Source organism: Natrix helvetica (assembly GCF_964273705.1).
Source record: "Natrix helvetica genome assembly, chromosome: 2".
Taxonomy (NCBI): Eukaryota; Metazoa; Chordata; class Lepidosauria; order Squamata; family Natricidae; genus Natrix; species Natrix helvetica.
The window spans coordinates 214,111-232,454 of record NC_138552.1 but is presented as its reverse complement, the minus strand read 5'-3'; the positions used below and the strand labels follow the sequence as shown (position 1 = coordinate 232,454).

Below are 18,344 nucleotides of genomic sequence, written 5' to 3'. Positions count from 1 at the left end.
GCAACAAGAGGGAGCGGGTCACCCTAAACAGGGCGGCAGGGCGGTTATCCGCAGACGCAATGAGAGCGGCACAATGTCTGCGTTTGGCCGCTCTCAATGCCACAAGGTAGGTCCGTAAATAGGCTCTTACCTGTGCTCGGTCAGACTCGGAGCGTGAGGACCTCCACCTGCTCTCTAGACGTCTCCTATGGCGCTTCATCACCCTCAACTCCTCGGTATACCAAGGAGCCCGGGTGGGTCGCTGCCGTAGGAGAGGTCGCAAAGGCGCAACCCGGTCCAAGGCCCCAGCCGTCGCCCTATTCCAGGCGGCCACTAGGTCCTCCGACCGAGCGTGGGTCAGGGCTACAGGTAGTGGCCCAAGCTCCGTCTGGAACCTATCCGGTTCCATCAGGTGCTTGGGGCGGTACCAGCTTGGACAAACTGGCTCCACCTCCTCGCGGTTGAGGGTAGCGCCAGGGAAGTCTAGCCGGAGACATGAGTGATCTGACCATGACAGGGGAATAATATCTAAATCCCCTATTCCCAGATCACTCGTCCACTGCTCAGATACAAAAACAAGGTCCAGTGTGTGGCCACCTTCGTGTGTGGGGCCCTGAATTAGTTGGGTCAGGCCCATGGCTGTCATGGAAGCCATGAACTCCCGAGCCACCTCGGATGCTGCTCCCGCCGACGGCAGGTTGAAATCCCCCGTAACCAAAAGTTTGGGGATCTCCACCGCCGTCTCCGAGATCAGCTCGAGGAGCTCGGGCAGGGCCGCTGACGTATAGCGAGGAGCCAAGTATACAATCAGCAGACCCCACTGCCTCCCTGGGCCCCATTTCACACCTAGTGACTCACATCCGGGTATCTGAGGGACAGTGAACTCCCTCGGCTCTAGACAGTCCCGTATAACTACCGCCACCCCTCCACCCCTACCCAGGGCCCGAGGCTGATGAAATGCATGGAAACCCGGTGGGCACATTTCCACGAGGGGTAACCCACCCTCGTGACCCAACCAGGTCTCCGTTATTCCTGCAAGGTCCAGCTCCCCCTCAGAGATCAACTCATTAATGAGGGGGGCCTTGTTGGTCACGGACCTTGCATTGCAGGTGTTCAGGTGCCATCTTTCCTTAGATCCCCCTTAATCTTCACAAATGGAAATTATAGTAAATCTGAGTTAAATTTTGTACTTGCGATTATAATCATTCCTGTCTTCGCTCCGCCTGCTTCTTATTCAAATGTAGATTAATACATTGATAGCAGGAGTGGTTGTGGTGCTTTGTTCTGCTGAGGCAGAGATGCCCCGGGAGTGGAGCGCTATCGGGCTGCAGGGGGGCTCTCACCTTTCAACCCGCAGAATTACTCCTGTGGGTCTAAGGGAGCTCTACCCTTACCCGGTTACTCACCACCCCCTCTTTTCCCGAGGGGAGAGTTTTCAAACTGCCAGACAGCTGATTTACGCTGTTCTAGCAGCCTAATGCGATCTCGGGGCTGGCGTTCCCAAAGGAACATCCATCAGCACCTACATTGCCACCGGAAGTCTCAAGAATTGAAATCTTATTGTAAATGTGTTAACAGCGGCTAGAATTGTATTTGCTAAAAATTTGCAAAAATGAGAAAATACCAACGCAGGAGGAAGTTATTCAGAAAATAATGGAATTTGTTGAAATGAGTAAATTGACATTTGAAATTAGAGAACAAGAAGATAAACAATATTACATGATATGGGATTTATTTTATCAGTGGTTAGAATAAAAAAATGGAAATGAAATACACTAGAGAATTTTATAATACAAGAATTATAGAATGATACAGAATACAATATAAAGATATATTATTATTGGATAGATTTAAGATGATATAATGAATTGTTATAATATAAATGAATCCAATATCTAGAATATCTCGTTTAAAATGAAGGAATAATAGTTATAGTCAAATAAATGAGGTACAATAATAATAATGTATGCATTTATATCTGATTGATAATATGTGGTTTCCTATAAATTGTAAGTGAGGACTATGGAAAGGAAGCACAAAAATTTTGTAACCAATCGACACGCTGTATGTAATTGAAGATGGTTTTATGTTTTATGTTTTGTTTGTCTATGTCTGTCTAAAAATAAAAACTGTTTACAAAAATAAAAATAATAAAAACTTCCTGACAAGGGTTCAGTCATGGGGGGGGGGAGGAGTTTGGATCACAGTGGATGTTCAGATCACCTTATAGGCTGGATGAGGGGGGTGGAGGGCTGGCTGGGAGAAAATGCAGTTAAGCCCTGGGCCCTGGTGGGGAAGGTGCCCCCTCTCTGCACCTCTGACCACAAACCGGTTGAGGGATGGCCTGGGGGAGACCCGACCTGGGTGGCCAGGCCTTTTCTGCACCCCAGAAGGGGAAGGGGAGCACCTGCTTTCCTTTCAAGCTCTGGATCCTGCCAGGTGGGGATGTCAAGGCCTGCGGGGGGAGGTCGCAAGGGGGTCTCCTGAGGGGGCTTGTCTGGCCAAGAGTGCAAATGCCACCGCTCTAGGGCAGCTCCCCCTGCACTACTCCTTCCTGGGATTTTGGGGAGAGGTCTCATTTGGACAGGCTGTAGCTCCTGTTGAAGTCCCGGTGCCGGAGCCCCGGATGGGGGGAGGAGGCGCAGGGAGGACCGGGGAGACTGGGGGCCCGGCAAGCTGGCAGTGAGCCAAAGGCAAGGCAGCCGCAGAAAGGAAACGGCCTACTTCACCCTGGAAGGAAAATGATGGTGGTTATATACGATGGAGGCTTCGGCTGCCTGTGGCAGAGTCGGTGGGGGCTGCCTCCACTGCCTGGGGGGAGGGCGCGAGGGGGATCTGGCAGCTGCCTTCACCCTTCACCCACTAGAGAAGGCGGTTCAAGCAATTCCCTCTCGTTAAGCACAGAGTCGTCCGTCCATCCTGGGAACACACAGGAGACACACACGCAGACACACTGTTGCAGAAGTTGTCCTCAACTTACGACCATTCATTTAATGACCATTCCAAGTTAAAATGATGCTTACAAGCAGTCCTCGCATTTATGACGGTCACAGAATTCACACAGTCACGTGACCAAAATTCAGGCACCTGGCAACCAACCCAGAGTTACAAAAGCCGCAGCATCCCGGGGTCACATGACCCCCACCTGCGACCTTCCCATCCAGCTTTCGACAAGCAGAGTCAATGGGGAAGCTGGATCTGCTTAACAACCACAGTGATTTGCTTACCGACCATGGCAAAACAATCATAACATTGGGTGCGGCTCCCTCAAAAACCATTTCACGAAGCAATGAAGGTTTCTGTCCCAATTGTGGTCATACGCTGGGGACTAGTTGTAGACAGGAAGTTCCCAGCTACGAACTCTTGGGGGAAGGGATTGAAAACAGGCTGGCTGGACAGAATTCTCTGGGAAGAGGGGGGGAGGGTGCAGCCTGGGCCCCCTGAGAAAAAGGACATTGGGGGGGGGGGAATGGGCAATCCAGCCAATGGGAAGAAAAGGGCTCTTTTGTTGGAGAGGGAAAAAAAGGGGGCATAGCCTGGGAAACCTGGGCAGGGGGGACCCCTTTTCTCTCCCTCCAGGGCCAGGATCAAGGTGGCTGGGAGGGGCGTTGGGCACAGCAGGGAAGCCCTTCCTCCCAGGTGGATGTCGGGGGGGGGGAGGGGGATTCCCTGCTCCCTGAGGGGCTGATGGCTCATCTCTGTTTATCCAACCGGTGTGGTTGCCCACCTGCCAGGAGACGCCAGCCGAGGGCCTCAGTCCTGCGCACAGCAGCCAAGCATCCAAGGAAGCAGCTGATGCAGCCTGGCCCCCCCTTCGCACCCACGGAGGCCCTTTCAGCTGCCAGGGGGAGAAACCAAGCGCCAACCAGCCTGGGCCCATCACAGCTCCTCTGCCCTTCAGAGCTCAGCAAGAGCGGGTCGAGGGGAGGGGACCAGGCTCACAACAGACTCACGACAGCATTGGAAAACAAGGATGCCCGTCACTCTGCAAGTCCACACAGCACCACCACCCACCCCCTTGTCCCTGCTCTGCTAAAGGAGAAGAATTGGGGAATAAAGGGGGGCAGAAGCCGACCCCCCCTAAGCACAGCAAGCCAAACTGAGGACGGGGGAGGGGGCTCACCTGTGCCTTCATGGCTGAGGCCTGGCAGGCTGCTCGCAGATAAATTTCTTCCCTTCAGCACAGGGACAAACGTTGAAAGCTCCCTCATGCAGTTCCACGCAGCCTTGCTTAGAACTTGATTTCCTACAGTTTTGGAGAAGGGAAGCAAGAAGAGAAGGCTGCTCCAGGCCTCTGGCATGAGTCCTGGGGGTGCAGAAACTGCCCTTGCCCCTTCCTCAGCGCCACCCCACCCATGCCAGGGACACGCCTGACCCAGGCTGCAGAAAGACTCCGGGCACCAGATGGGGAGAAGGCTGGGCAGAGGCCGGGGGCTGCTGTGCCCCCCAAGGCAGCTCCAGGGCCGGGTTGCATCCTGCCCCCAAACAAGGAGTGGTGATTTCATGCTGCACTTTGGGGAACAGGAAGGCTGCCCTGGGGGGTCACTGTCCACAGCCATTTCAAGTCTGCCTCGGAATCCGGATTGACACCCCCCCAGAGACACGTAAACCCCCCCAATGGCTACAAAGAGGTTTTGTCCCCCTTTTCCAAAGAGTTGCAGAGTGTCTTCCCTCCCATCAGGGGCCCAGGAGGAGGGGCTGGGCTGGCTCTGCCACCCTCAGTCCAGCACTGTCCTCCTGAGGGCAGGAGACCCCCCCTCAAGTGCCTCAGTCCCCCCCCACACACACTCTGGGTCATCCCCCTCAGCCAAAGCCCCGAGCAGGAGGGGTGAGAGGGAAGCCAAGGCCCCCAACTGACCCTAAGGGGGAGGGGCATCAGGGCAACCCTGGAATGGCAGCTGTCCCAGTGGGGCTACGTCTCCAAACCTCTGGGAATCTGGTCCAGCCACAGATCCTCCTGGGGGGCTCTTTATGAGGCCGAGACTCACCCCACGGAAATCCTAAGGTCAATGGTTTGATCGACCCAGAAGAAGATGTTCCATGATTTTTTTAGGCCGATCCAGTAATGAGTTGATCGTTCGGGGCTCTAAGAGGAAAAAGAGGATGTTGAGTGAAGGGAAGTGGAAGCAATCAGTCCAAAGGCCTAAGCTGCCTTTCTTTCTTTCAGGGGGGGGGTCCCTGGGCCTCCTAGGAGAGGACCCCACCCCAGGGGAGCCTTTGCAGCCTGGATGGAGCCACAGGCGCTGACTGGGTGGCCCCTCTGGGGCGCTAAGTTCCTGGGACCCCCACCCTTGACTTTGACCGGGAGGGTTGGAAACAGGCGTCATCTGCAGGGGAAGAGTCACCGCTGCTTTGAGAGGAGGGTCCTTTGTGGGGCTGGGGATGCACAAGCAGGACCCCCTCGAGAGGGGCTGAGAGGAGCCATGACAAGAAGGCTGATTAAATCAACACTGACTTCCTACTAACTAGACCGTTGGTCTAACTGCCCCCTTAATTACACGAAACGGAAACCGAGGAGCAGGATCCTCATTCCCAGCAGCCACTTTCCCCCTCCCAATTAGACCCAGGAGGCGCCTGTGGTGGGAGCCCAGGGCCAAGAGGCTCCGGAGGGAGAGGGAAGCCAGCGGCATGGAGGGATGGAGGCAGAGGTGGGATTCAGCTGGTTCAGACCGGTTCAGGCAAACCGGTTGTTAGTGTTTTGAGCAGTTCGGAGAACCGGCAAATCACACCACTGGCTGGCCCTGCTCCTCCCTCCCACTCCTTATTGTGCCTCGCCTGCCTTGGGGGAAGCCTCGAGTCACGGCCACAGCATAGCTGTGGTGGTTTTCTGGTTGCCTCGCTTGCCTCGATCATGTGGCCCAGCTGATGTCTGCCTGGTGGTCAGTCTTCCTTTGCTGGTCTCTGCTCCTCGCCCAGCTTCCTCCCATGCGGCCACTCTTCATCTGGCCTGAGAAGGTAAGGCCGATGGCAGGAGAAGGGGCCCACCACACTCGTCCAATGGGCTGCGGTGGGCAGGGGGAGACATAGTGGGGCTCGGCCATCTTTCAAGCCTGGCTCCGGGAAGGAGATACAAAAGGGAGGCCTGGTCCAGGCACACAGTGCCCCAGGGCAGCCTTCTCCTCCAAGAGTTGCTCGTCTGTTGCCAAGAAGGGGTGAGTCGCCCTGTTTTGGGTTGGATGCAGGATTCGAGGTGGAGGGGGAGGCAGGCGGCAGCTGAGAGCCGGGCCCGAAAGGAGGCCAAGCCTTGCCTTGTTGCCCCCAAGGCAGCCCTTCAGCTGAACAGGCAGCTCTGGAGCGGGTCTCCCTCCTGCAGTATGGTGCTTTCCACATTTAATTTTGGAGCCACCCAGGCGAGGACAATCTGCCACATCCAGGCCCCGAGGAACCCCTCTGAGCAGTGATCCCTGCCACCACTGTGCAAGCCAGCCAGCCTAGCCCAAGCCTGCCGGGCGCTCCTGGCCAGTCCCCCACAGACCGTGAGTGAAGGAAGGTTTGCCCTGTGCCAGCCGGCCCTCTCCTGCTCACCCTGTCAGGTTGTGGGAGTGCCTGGCCTCCCAACCGCCCTCCACGCCCTCTGGAACAGCAGCAGCAGCAGCAGCAGCAGCAGCAGCTCCCCTCATCTCAGAAAGACTAGAAAGCCTCTGCAGCCTCATGCTGTGCTACCCGGCTGCCTTGGGAGTGAGGGGGAATAAAGAAGTCAGCCGGTAGGCCAAAGCATCGCTTGCTTTCCTCTCCTGCCTCTGCTCTTGCAAAGCGAAGCACCTTTTCTCTTGCCACACGGCCCTCCTTATCTTGGAGACTGCAGCGGCTCCCAAAATGAGAAGGCTGGCGTGAGATGAGGGGAGCCAGCCGGGAGGAGAAAAGGAGTGGAGGTGGGAGCGCAAATCAAGCGAGGGAAACTTTGCCTTCCGGCTGGCCTCTTTATTCCCCCTCACTCCTGAGGAAGCCACCTGGAAAGGCAGCAGCAGCACATGCACCTGCCTTTTCCCTTGCGGTGTGATCTTGGAGACTGCAGTGGCTCCTCAAAGGTCATGGGGCTGTGGTAGCAAGGGGGAGGGGCGGTGCAGGAGTTCCAAAGTGGCGGTAGCGATGGCCAAAGCCTTAGTGTGCAGGAGCAAAGCACGACTTGCCTTTGTGCTGCCCATTCCACCATTGTCTCGGTACATTTGTGCCAGCTGGTGGTGCCCAAGGCAGCCCTTGGTTCCTGCCGCTTCGGCTCAGAGCTGGAAGCCACAGCCAGGGTCTGCTTTGCTATCCTTTGCAGCTAGGAATCTCAAATGAAGCTGAGAAATAAAGGCTGCTTGTCTTGTAGCCAATTCAGGCGCTAGATAAGCAGGCATTCCCCTGCAAACTCTGTCATCTTCTGAGAGCCTGGCTGGAGTTTTGCTCGCTGAGGTGCCAGGAGTCCTGACGACGGGATGGGTTCCTTCAGGCACTTAGCTTGGCCACTCTATTAGCTCCAGCCCCTCCCTCTGCCTCAGCGTGCGGCACTCAAAACTTCAGCTGGGCTCCTGGAGAGACGAAGTTTGCAGGGGCCAATCTGGCATCTGGGCTGGCCACAACACCAACGTCCCTTCTTGGCTTTGACATTCCTAGCCACAATGGGCAACAAAGCTAGGTTAGTCCCACTGCACCAATCCAGCAGACAAAACAGGAAAAGGGGGCGGAGAGAAACAGTCCCTTTGCAAAGATATGCGTGACTTGGAGGGAAGCACCACTGGATCCCTCACACACTGCCTCCCCGGTCTAGCTTGATGCGGGCAGAGCCACATTGCCCTTGGCACGCCTGCTGTTGGTGAAGCTGGGCACCAGTGAGGACTGGCTTTTTGCCTAGCTTTTTCCAGCTGTCATGGGGAAAACAGAAAGGGGCCTGGGGAGGAAGCCCACATCAAGCTGGACTGGGAAAGCTGGCTGAGAGAGGAAGAGAAGCCGGGTGAGCCTGACCTAGACGTTTCCCAGCTCTCCTCGTCCCAAAAGCAGCAACCTCATGCTCTCCCCTCTCTGCTAACCCCTTCTTCACACAGGATCGCCCAGCAGCAGAGACAGAGGGAGAAGGTGGTGGCATTTCTGTATGCTCCCATTTCTACTGTATGTGGCACTCGCCCCTCAATGCTAGCAGCCAACGCTCCCCCCCCCCTCTGTCCTCAACTGTTGCCCTGCCTCCCCTCTGGAGCTCTCTACACACACACACACACACACACACACACACACTGTGAGAGCTCCCATCCTGATGACACTCTGGAGCTGGGGGTGAGTTTTATTGCAATTCAGTCTGTATTGTAGCTGCTTATGAACTGCCTCTTCTTTAATTGCTCCTACATTGCCCAAAGACATCTGGAATGGGGCAATCTCTAAATTATAGCAAGTCAATATTTGTGTGACAAACCAGAGGAGGCTGCCTTACATAAAACCAAAGAAGGCAAAGCAAGGTGGTCAGTAAGATTCGGCACTGATTTCATGGCATATTGTAAATCTACCATATCCATCATATCCATCTCGTTGCAAAGACTGACTCGCACTTTCAACTACCTTTTGCTTCACTCGCAGCTTGGCAATAAAAGGGAGGGATGGAATTCAAGGATGGGGGAAGGGCACCCAAACCTCCCCGGTTCCCATGAGACATTGCTCCCACCTCAAGGACTCCCAGGCTCCAACCTTCCTAGCTGGGACCCAGGGGGAGGCTATTCGTTTGACTGTGGCTGACGGAAGGACAGAGACCAGAGTTCTGAGTCTAGCCTTGCGAAGGAAATAGAATCCCTCCGTAGACGGGAGAGCAGCCAGTGGTGAATGTGGATGGAAGCAGCTAGTCAGGCTTGTGGTGTTGTTGCACGTGCGAGTGGCGGCACCGCCACAAGGTTCATTGCTCACGCAAACAATGGCACAACAAGCCTCAGGGTGTCCTGCCACGCATGATGAGCCTCACAGCGTCCTGCTCTAGCGGCTGCAGCAGTGCAATGAACCCCGCAAGGACCCATTTCTGGCGGAGTTTGAGGGAGAGAAACAAACTTTCCTTGCTCCCCCCCCCCCTCACCCTAGCTGGATTTTTATGCCTGTGCCTCATACAATCAGATGGTGGGTGGGGCTTATTTTCAGGGAGGGGCTTATACTTGGCGCAGGAGTGAAAATCAAACTAGGGCTTGTTTTAGGGGTAGGTGGCATTTTTAGGGAAACGTGGTATCTATCTATCTATCCCATCCATCTCATATATCATCTATCTACCTGCCATCTGCCAGAAATGCTATAGAGTCTTCTGCTTGGGTGGGGGGTGGTGGACTAGATGACCTACAAAGTCCCTTCCGGTATTCTGTATTCTATCTATCTATCTATCTACTCCAGGGATGGGTTGCTGCCAGCATCACTGCCGGTTCGGTGCTCAGGTGCATCTTTGACCATAAATGCCATAAAAATTGTTCTGTGCCTGCAGAACAAGATGGCAGCGCTTATAGTGCCGCTGGGAGAACCGGTTCAGGGGCGTGGCAGGCCTGGGTTTCTGCTGGTTCCAGCAACCCCGGCTGCCAAACTACTACCGGTTCAGCCAAACCAGTCCAAACCGGTAGGAACCCACCACTGATCCACCCACCTAACTCATCTATCTACTCTATTTACACTAACTGCCCTCTCCATCTTCTGTGTCTTGAAGGAAGGATCAATGTGTGGTTGGGTGAAACCCCCTGATCTCCCCTTCGGACCCTCTGCCTGCCTGTAGCCTTAATCCTGCCCAGGCAGCCTTTGGGACTCACCGCAGAGGGCCAGACCTCGTGAGCCTCCCAGGGCTTCTTCAGAATAAGCAGCGTAGAGGAGGAGTCTTCGCAGTCCTTTTGGCTGCGCTCCCAAGTCTTCGGCCCATCAGAGATCCTCAGGCACTTCCACCTGAAGAGCTTCCACCCCGGGGGACAGCAGCCTGGAGAAGAGGCCAGAGGTCAGAGGAACAGTGCTGTGGTCTGGGGCAGAAGACTTTGCTCATAGAAGCAGCTCCCCACAGCCACCACTGCCGGAGGTCTCTGGTCTTCCATGGAGGGAGGCCCTCTTCTTCCTGCACCCCACCTTCTGGGGAGGGGAGGAGCTGAGGAACATGGGCTTTCCTAGAGGGGGATTCTCCGGCATTGGGCCACGTTCAGAGGTGCACCCGTAGCTCCCGAGATGTTGTTTTGCAGCAGCTTTCAGGTGAAGCTGCCACCCCTGCCACCTGCCAGATGTGGAGGAGAAGCCTAGCAGCAGCTGCCATTCCTGGAGACGGAATTTCATTTCTTGGGTTGTTTTCTTCGTCCCTGACTCATCCTCCTCTCCTTCCGTCTTGGGGGAACAGGACAGTCGTCTGTGTGGCCCTCCCGGTCCTTCAGGGCGGAGCCCTGTGAGAGATGGGTGAGCCCCAGCCATGGGCACTCATGCCCTGCTTGATGAGGCCACAGAGGCCCCTTTCCTGCGGCTCCCCTTGCCCAGCTGCCCCCCCTTGGCCCCACCAGCCAGGGGGGACGTGAAACAGGTCCGTGAGCCCTGGGGGGTGGGGGGAGCAAGGCAACAGCAGGAGCACCTTCTCCTTCCCAGGGAAGGGATTGTACCAGGGAGGGCAAAGAGCTTGCCATCTTTAGGGAGGGCATCATTCCTCCCTTCCCTGCAAGGCTGGGGTGGCCTCCTTGGTGGTGACCACAGAGTCCTGCAACCCAAAGGCCACTTTGAAGCCGGCTGATCAATGGACAGAAGGCCTGGTTCTTCACGGGCTTCCCTACCCCTCTCACATCACCCCATAGGCCCCCCCACACACACATTTTCTTTGCATAACAGGAGGATGCAAAGCTGAGGAAGGATGGCCAGAACATAGGAGTCGAGGGAGAGGGCAGGAGGGACAAGGAGAGGTGGAAGCAGCCTCTGCCCTGGACCCTCGTTGGGCGAGAGGAGATTCCTGCAGAGGAAAGGGAGGAGCCTGGCAGCTTTTCCTGAGCCCAGGTGGCTTTGGTGGGCCTTGGGTCCCCTGCAGGAGAGGGTCAGCCGTCCAAGGCTGTAAGGGATGCTGGTTGAGAGTGGGGCTGAAAGGCTCTGCAAACACAAGCAAGAATGAGAGCAACAGCCCTTAGACTTATATACCACTTCACGGTGCTTTTACAGCCCTCTCTAACCGGTTAGAGAGTCAGCCTGTTGCCCCCAACCCCACAAGAGGACCAGCCGCAGGCACAGAGCTTTTTCTGCCCCAACCTCAACAGGATGGCAGAAGCCAGTTGTGTAGCAGGTACCAGCCAAGGGGGACTCCCGGCTTGGGCTTCCAAAGGCTGGGCATTCTCCGTCCCTCCCCAGGAAAAGTAGGCTCCATCAGCAGCAGCCTCTCTCCTCTGGGGTTGGCAGCGGTCACCCAATCCCTCTTGAGGCTTGCCCATCCCCAGCCAGCAAACTCAATGGGAGGTTTTTTTTTTGGGGGGGAGGTCCCGAGAGGTCTGGGTTTTCCCCAGATGGGCTGCAGGAGAGCCCAGCTGTGGCTGGCGGGGGGGGGGCTCCCTCAGCAGCCTTCCTGTTGTTTCCTCTCACACGTGCATCTGAAGCAGCCAGAAAGGTGCTGCAGAGACCCACCCCCCTTTCTCCCACACGCTCCCAAGAGAAGCAGGAGCAGAAAACGCACCGATCTGCTGGCAGGAGGAGGCCTGGCTGAGGTTGGCCATCAGGCTTGCCCTTTCCTTCCGCAGGAGAGCCAGGCTGCGGTGGGCTTGGTCCACCAGGAGCTCCTGGTGCTGCAGTTGCTGCTGGGTGCGGTTCTCAGCTGCCCAGCTGTGCCAAAGGGCCACCAGAGTGGAGTTGAGCTCAGCTGCGTGGTCTCGGGACGCTTGCCGGAGCTGCCGGGAGGCCTGTGCGTCTGGAGAGAGGGGGCAGTTGGGGAACCAGAGCATGGGGTGAGGGAGGAGGGAGGAAGGAGGGAGGGAGGGGACCCATCACTGGGCAGGTGAGGACGCTGGTCTGTTCAGGAGATGCCAGTGCAAGGGCTGGGAGAAAGAAATCTGTGCCACCTTTGGATAGCAGGGCACCCCTTTCCCCCAAAGGAGCTGTAGGGGGAGGGTCAAGGCTGGGGTCTCCAGGACTCACATTGCACCAGGAGGCTGATGATGACGGAGAGAAGAAAGAGGCCGATGCCCAGCACTCCCAAGGCCGCCCACCTGGTCCGGGGACTCCACCCTGGAGAGAAACACACCACTCAGGACATCCTGAGAATGGATGGGGAGGGATGCCCACCCCTTTCATGCCCACCTGCGCTGCCCTGGTGCCCCGAGATCAGGGCGCTTTGTGTCCTGGCAACGGGCTGCTGTTTCCCAGGTTTGATCCCCTGGGCCACTGCAGGTCCCTCTGCCCTCAGGGGGGTCTCCCGAGGACGACTCTGGCCTGTGGAGAAGAGCAGGAGGTGCTTGGAGGGAGCTGGACTGGGGGTGAAAAGTGCAAAAAACAGGGGACTGGGATGCCCCCTTAGGAGCCCCCCAAATTAGGCCCTGGGCACCAGGGAAGTCCCCGGGTGGAGGGCCTGTGTGGAGAAGGCGCCCCTTGTTCTGCCTGCCTCTCCTGGGGAGGGAGAGAAAAGACTCTGCCGGGTTCCCTGTGCTGTGACCCCCCCCCCTGCAGACCGCACACAACCACCGAAAGGAAACCCCTTCAACGGGACTGAGCACCCAGCGCAGTCCCAGGGCCAAGGGGCCATGCACACTCAGGAACCGGCACCCACCTTCGGCCCCCTGGCCAGTTCTGGGGGGCTCCTCCTGGGCCCGGGATCCCTGCAGATTCTCATAGGTGAGCTGCCCCTCGTCCGGCTCTGGAAGACAAGCAGGGGTCAGGGGGGAGGAGGCATGGGGGGAGCCCTGGGAGGGCCAGTCTGGCTGGCTCCTACCTTCCCCACGGATTTTCTCCAGGGGGCTTCCTGCAAACTGCAGATCAGCATAGGTCACCCTCTCAAACATCAGTGGTCGCCCTGTGTGCAGAAGTGTGCGTGAGAGAGAGAGAGAGAGGAACTGCAGCTGAGTGGCTGAGGGCCAGGCAGGGGGGAGGCTTGGAAAGCAGAAGTTGGGGGTTGTGGGGGAGCCCAAAGGGAAACGGGGAAGGGCAGAAGCCGCGGCTGCTGACACCCAGCCGTCAGAAGTGTGGAGCACAACTTGGGCGGAGGAAAGTGTTGGGCAGATGCTCCAGGGTTCCCTTCTGGGCACTCACTCACCCATTCACAGCCCCAGAGAATGGCCAGACTGAGGTCACTTGGAAGAGAACATGGGGGCACAAAACCCTCCTTTGGTACACAGACAGATGAGCTCAACTTAAAATAAGAGCAAAACTTCTCTCTCTCTCTCTCTCTCACACACAATCACACACACACACACTCATCCTTCTAACTAGGCTGGCAGGCTTTAGCCAGACACAGAGAAACAGTCAAATCTGGATCCAAAAAGTGAGGAAGGGGATGCAGGACCCCTTTCACCCCCACAAATGTTATACTCTATTAATATTGCACTATACCGTAGAATTCAATATAGTTACTGCCCGGTGGCAGAAGCTGTTTTTCAGCCTATTTGTCCTTGTTTTTATTATCCTGTACTGCCTGCCAGATGGTAAATAGTTCAAAGCAAGGATACTCAGGATGAGATGGATTTTTAAGGATGTTAACTTCATTGAGGCAACGGGAGCTATCAAGCTCTTCCAAGGAGGGGAGAGGGCAACCAATGATCCTCTGGGCAATGACGTTGACCCTCTAGAGCGCTGTCCGTTCTGCCACTGTGCAATTGGCAAACCATACACAGATGCAGTAAGTTAAAATACTCTCTATGGTGCAGCGGTAGAAGGTCACCAGCAGTTTTCCATTCAGTTGTTGTTTCCTGAGACGTCTCAGGTCAAACTGAAGGGTCAGATGATGGGACCTATGTCCAGGTGAGGCCCTGGGGATCAGAGGAAGGGTCACATGTGGAGAAAGGACCCAGGTGTGGATGGAATGGACACGAGAGGGAGGAATATGGATGCTGATAAAACATTTTCTCTTGCCTTCATTTCTTTGCCTTGGCAATTAAGAGCTTTGCTCCTTTCCTGTCCCTCACTGCAGAGGGAGGGGGGGGGGATTGCTGCTTCAGACAGAAGTTTTAAACTGCTTTTACTTTTCTCTGTGGAAGGAGGGGGGTCGCGGGGAAGTTGCCTCAGATTAAAAAAACCTGTTTGTTCTTTTATTCTGCTCTGCAATAGTAAGAGTGGGGGCTGCACATTAACAGCAAGAGAGAAGTTAGCACTTAAAGCCACTAGCCAGGATATTAGGAACAAGAATAGCTTGTTTATAAGAAAACCCCCAAAACCCACATAGCTGGCACATTTGCAAGACATCCCTGACCTGGAGTGAAAAACAGGTGATGTGACATCGAGCTATTGAACGTAACAAGCGTAAGGGTTGGGGGGGGGCTGAAATCCAAATAACCAATCAATATTATCTGTTATGCATGGATTATTAGGGGAAGGCAAAGGGTTGAAGGCGACCATCCCTTGACTATAAAAGCGGCTGTAAGATCCTAATCTTGGCCCTTGGTTAGCTTTTCAAACCGGGGTCCTTCTATCTTGGTTCCAAAATAAAAGTACAACTCCTTGTATCACTCCTTGTGTCTGGGGACTTGTCGGCTTCGACACCACGCAAGAGCCCAGGTTTGGAGACCACAGTATAATCTCTGCTGGGCCCTTTGACCAGGGCTACAATGTGAGTTGCCCCAGATCAGGTCCTCTTTTAGGATAACACCCAGAAACTTAAAACTGGCCACTTGCTCCAGTGGGTCTCCATTTATTAGGAACACATTAAATTGGCAAGGACTTGGTGTAATTCCAACTCTGAACCGGATCTGGATTTACACCCAATAAAAGCAAAAGTATGAAACTTCCCCCCTCTCAACAGTTAAAAAGTGGCGAGCCTGAAGTATTTTTAAATTCAATTACTATAAAGCTAAACGCTAATAGAAAAAGAGTACATAGGCTACAATAAAATACGCCATCTTCAGGGTCATTCTTTCTTAGAGGTTGAAGCTGTGGCAGCTCTGACAGTCATGGTCCACCAGGACTCCAAGATCCTCCTCACCATTACGGGCATTAAGCCACGTTTCACCTAGCTTCTACCTATAGTTGTTTTTTCTTTCCTGTGTAAGACCTTACTTTTATCTATATTGAATTTCATGTTGTTGAATAGGGCCCATTGTCCTTGTCTGTCAAGACCTTTTTGGATCCTGAACTTATCTTCTGGGGTGTTGGCTGTTCCTGCCAGCTTAGTGTCATCTAGTGAGTTCGCCTTCTATTCCCACATTTAGATTGTTTATGAAGATATTGAAAAGTACTGGGCCCAAAATGGATCCTTGGGGAATGCTGCTGCTTCCTTTCCCCCATTCCATTGAGGACTAAACATTGAATGCAATTTGTCAGCCAGTTACAAATCCATCTGGTGGTGATATTCTGTATCCCACATTTTTCTAGCTTACCAAGAAGTAGGTTGTGGTCTACTTTATCAAATGCTTTACTGAAATCTAAGTATTGTATGTCCACAGCATTTAAACTAATCCACTAATTTAGTCACTTTCTCAAAGATTGAAATAACATTTCTTAGGTATGATCTGCTTTTGACAAACCCATGTTGGGTTCCTGTTATAACCTTGTTTGCTTGTAGGTGTACAAGCAGATTTGTTGCTTGATTATCTTTTCCAAGATCTTCCCAGGTATTGATGTGAGGCTGACTGGTCTGTAATTTTCTGGATCTGTCTCCCCTTTTTTTGAAGATGGGGACCACATCAGACCTTTTCCAGTCCTCCGGTAGTTCCTTGGTGCTTCAAGAACTTTGAAAGATAGGGGGGGGGGAGGTTGGAAAGGTATAGGGTCTCCTGCGTGAGCAGGGGGCTGGACTAGAAGACCTCCAAGGTACCTTCCAGCTGTATTCTAGTCATGATGAGCTGGGTGGTGCAGTGGTTAGAGTGCAGTACTGCAGGCTACTTCTGCTGATCACCGGCTGCCAGCAGTTTGGCAGATCAAATCTTCCATCCTTCCAAGGTTGGTAAAATGAGGGCCCAAATTATTGGGGGCAAGAGGCTGACTCTGTAAACCGCTAAGAGAGGGCTGTGAAGCACTGCAAAGAGGTATATAAAGAGGTCTACATGCTTTTGCTGATATGTTTTAATGGTTCCAAAATCGCATCTGCCAGTTCCTTCAGGACCTGGTGATTTGAATCCGTCCAGAGTGGGCAGGTGGTCTCTTATTTTGGCATGTCTTAATTTGCATTTCTAATCTGTCATTTATGGTTCAGATACAAAGTGTGAATGTAGCAGTTCTGCTTTCCCTCTTACTTCTTTGCCATCTTTTCCCATTAGTGGAGCAATTGTTTCTTTGACTTTTGCTCTTTACTCTTTACAATGACTCTTGTCCATGAAATTGCTTTTACTATTTATCAAGTGATTGCTTTGGAGATTAGCAGCAATCTTTGTCAAAATGTACCTTCTTACAATAGCAGAGTTGGAAGGGACCTTGGAGGTCTTCTAGTCCAACCCCCTGCCTAGGCAGGAAACCCCATACCGTTTCAGACAAATGGCTATCCAACCTCTTCTTAAAGACTTCCAGTATTGGGGCATTCACAATTTCTGGAGGCAACTTCTGTTCCACTGATTCATTGTTCTCACTGTCAGGAAATTTCTCCACAGTTCTGCTTCTCTCCTTGGTTAGTTTCCACCCATTGCTTCTTGTTCTACCCTCAGGTGCCTTGGAGAATAGTTTGACTCCCTCTTCTTTGTGGCAACCCCTGAGATATTGGAAGACTGCTATCATGTCTCCCCTGGTCCTTCTTTCTCTTAAGCTAGACATACCTAGTTCCTGCAACCGTTCTTCATATGTTTTAGTCTCCAGTCCCCTAATCATCTTTGTTGCTCTTCTCTGCATTCTTTCTAGAGTCTCCACATCTTTTTTACATCGTGGCGACCAGAACTGAATGCAGTATTCCAAGTGTGGCCTTACCAAGGCATTATAAAGTGGCATTAACACTTCACGTGATCTTGATTCTATCCCTCTGTTGATGCAGCCTAGAACTGTGTTGGCTTTTTTGGCAGCTGCTGCACACAGCTGGCTCCTATTTAAATGGTTGTCCACTAGGACTCCAAGATCCCTCTCACAGTTACTACTGTTGAGCACGGTACCACCTATACCAGCAATGGTGAACCTTTTTTGGCTCGCGAGCCATAAGGGGGGGGAGTGCAGGGAGGTTGTGTGCGGGCGTGCCACACCCATAATGCAATGTGGGACTCCCCCCAGTGCGCATGCGCACACTACAGGTGCTCCCTCCCATTTTTACATGCTTTTTTCACCCTCCCCAGGCTCCAGAGGCTTTATAGGACCCTGGGGAGGGCGAAAACAGCCTCCCCTGCCCCCCCCGGACGCCCTCTGGAGGCTTTAGGGACCTTCAGGACGCTTCACTGAAGCCTTCGGAGCAGTCAAAACAACCCTCCGAGCAAACCGGAAGTGACTTCCTGTTTGCTCAGAGGGTCGTTTTGAGCGCTCCAAAGGCTTCAGGGACCGTCTGAAGGCTTCCCTGATGCCTTCGGAGCGCTCAAAACGACCCTCCGACTTCCGGTTTGCTCGGAGGGTCGTTTTAAGCATTCTGAAGGCTTCAGGGAAGCCTCCGGACGGTCCCTGAAGCCTTTGGAGCACTCAAAACGACCCTCCGAGCAAACCGGTAGTCCATTCCTGAACTTCCGTTTTGCCCTTAGGGCCGGATTTTTACACTCCAGAGGCTTCGCGGAAGCTCATGAAGCCTCCGGAGAGTCTCCGGGGGGCGGGGGCCCCTCTTTTCGCCCTCCCCAGGCTACTATAAAGCCTCTGGAGCCTGGGGATGGCGAAAAATGGCTTTAAAAAGGGTGAACTCAGCTGGCCAGCGCATGCATGCGCGCTGGCCTGCTGACAGGGCAGTGCCTTGCGTGCCCTGACAAATGGCTACACGTGCCACCTGTGGCACGCGTGCCATAGGTTCACCATCACTGACCTATACTGTACCTGTGCATTCCGTTTTTCTTGCCTAAATGTAGAACCTGACTCTTTTCACCATTGAATTTCATTTTATTAGATAGTGCCCAATGTTCAAGTTTGTCAAGTTCCTTCTGTATCTTAAGCCTATCTTCAGGAGTGTTGGCTATTCCTGCCAGCTTGGTGTCATCTGCAAATTTGATGAGTTCCCCATTTATTCCCTCATCCAAATCATTGATGAAGATGTTGAAGAGTACTGGGCCTAAAACAGAGCCTTGGGGTACTCCACTGCATACTTCCCTCCATGAAGATGCAGTTCCATTGAGGACCACACGTTGAGTGCGGTTGGTCAGCCATTAGGTTGCAACCTATTGGATTGCAACCTAATTTCTTGC

The 18,344-nt window shown here is 53.9% G+C and overlaps 1 protein-coding gene across 1 annotated transcript; it reads right to left on the bottom strand.

Moving 5' to 3' along the window:
- Window positions 1-897: 897 nt before the first annotated feature.
- Window positions 898-12,915, bottom strand: LOC309385528 (C-type lectin domain family 12 member B-like). Its single transcript, XM_081940050.1, has 9 exons — window positions 12,836-12,915; window positions 12,674-12,760; window positions 12,208-12,339; window positions 12,046-12,135; window positions 11,588-11,818; window positions 9,720-9,880; window positions 4,968-5,065; window positions 4,103-4,225; window positions 898-2,709 (listed from the first exon to the last, which is right to left on the bottom strand). The coding sequence occupies exons 1-8, from the start codon at window positions 12,903-12,905 to the stop codon at window positions 4,111-4,113; spliced, it is 984 nt and encodes a 327-aa protein (XP_081796176.1). The 5' UTR covers window positions 12,906-12,915; the 3' UTR covers window positions 898-2,709; window positions 4,103-4,110.
- Between the last annotated feature and the right edge of the window lie 5,429 nt (window positions 12,916-18,344).

Bases quoted from the DNA above. Each gene is read 5' to 3' on its own strand.
- LOC309385528 (XM_081940050.1), bottom strand. From the start codon at position 12,905: ATGTTTGAGAGGGTGACCTATGCTGATCTGCAGTTTGCAGGAAGCCCC. The intron at 5,066-9,719 runs GTGAGTCCCAAA...TTTTCCTCTTAG, and splicing joins ACGAGGTCTGGCCCTCTGCG to AGCCCCGAACGATCAACTCA. The intron at 4,226-4,967 runs GTGAGTCTCGGC...CCAAAACTGTAG, and splicing joins GACCTTAGGATTTCCGTGGG to GAAATCAAGTTCTAAGCAAG.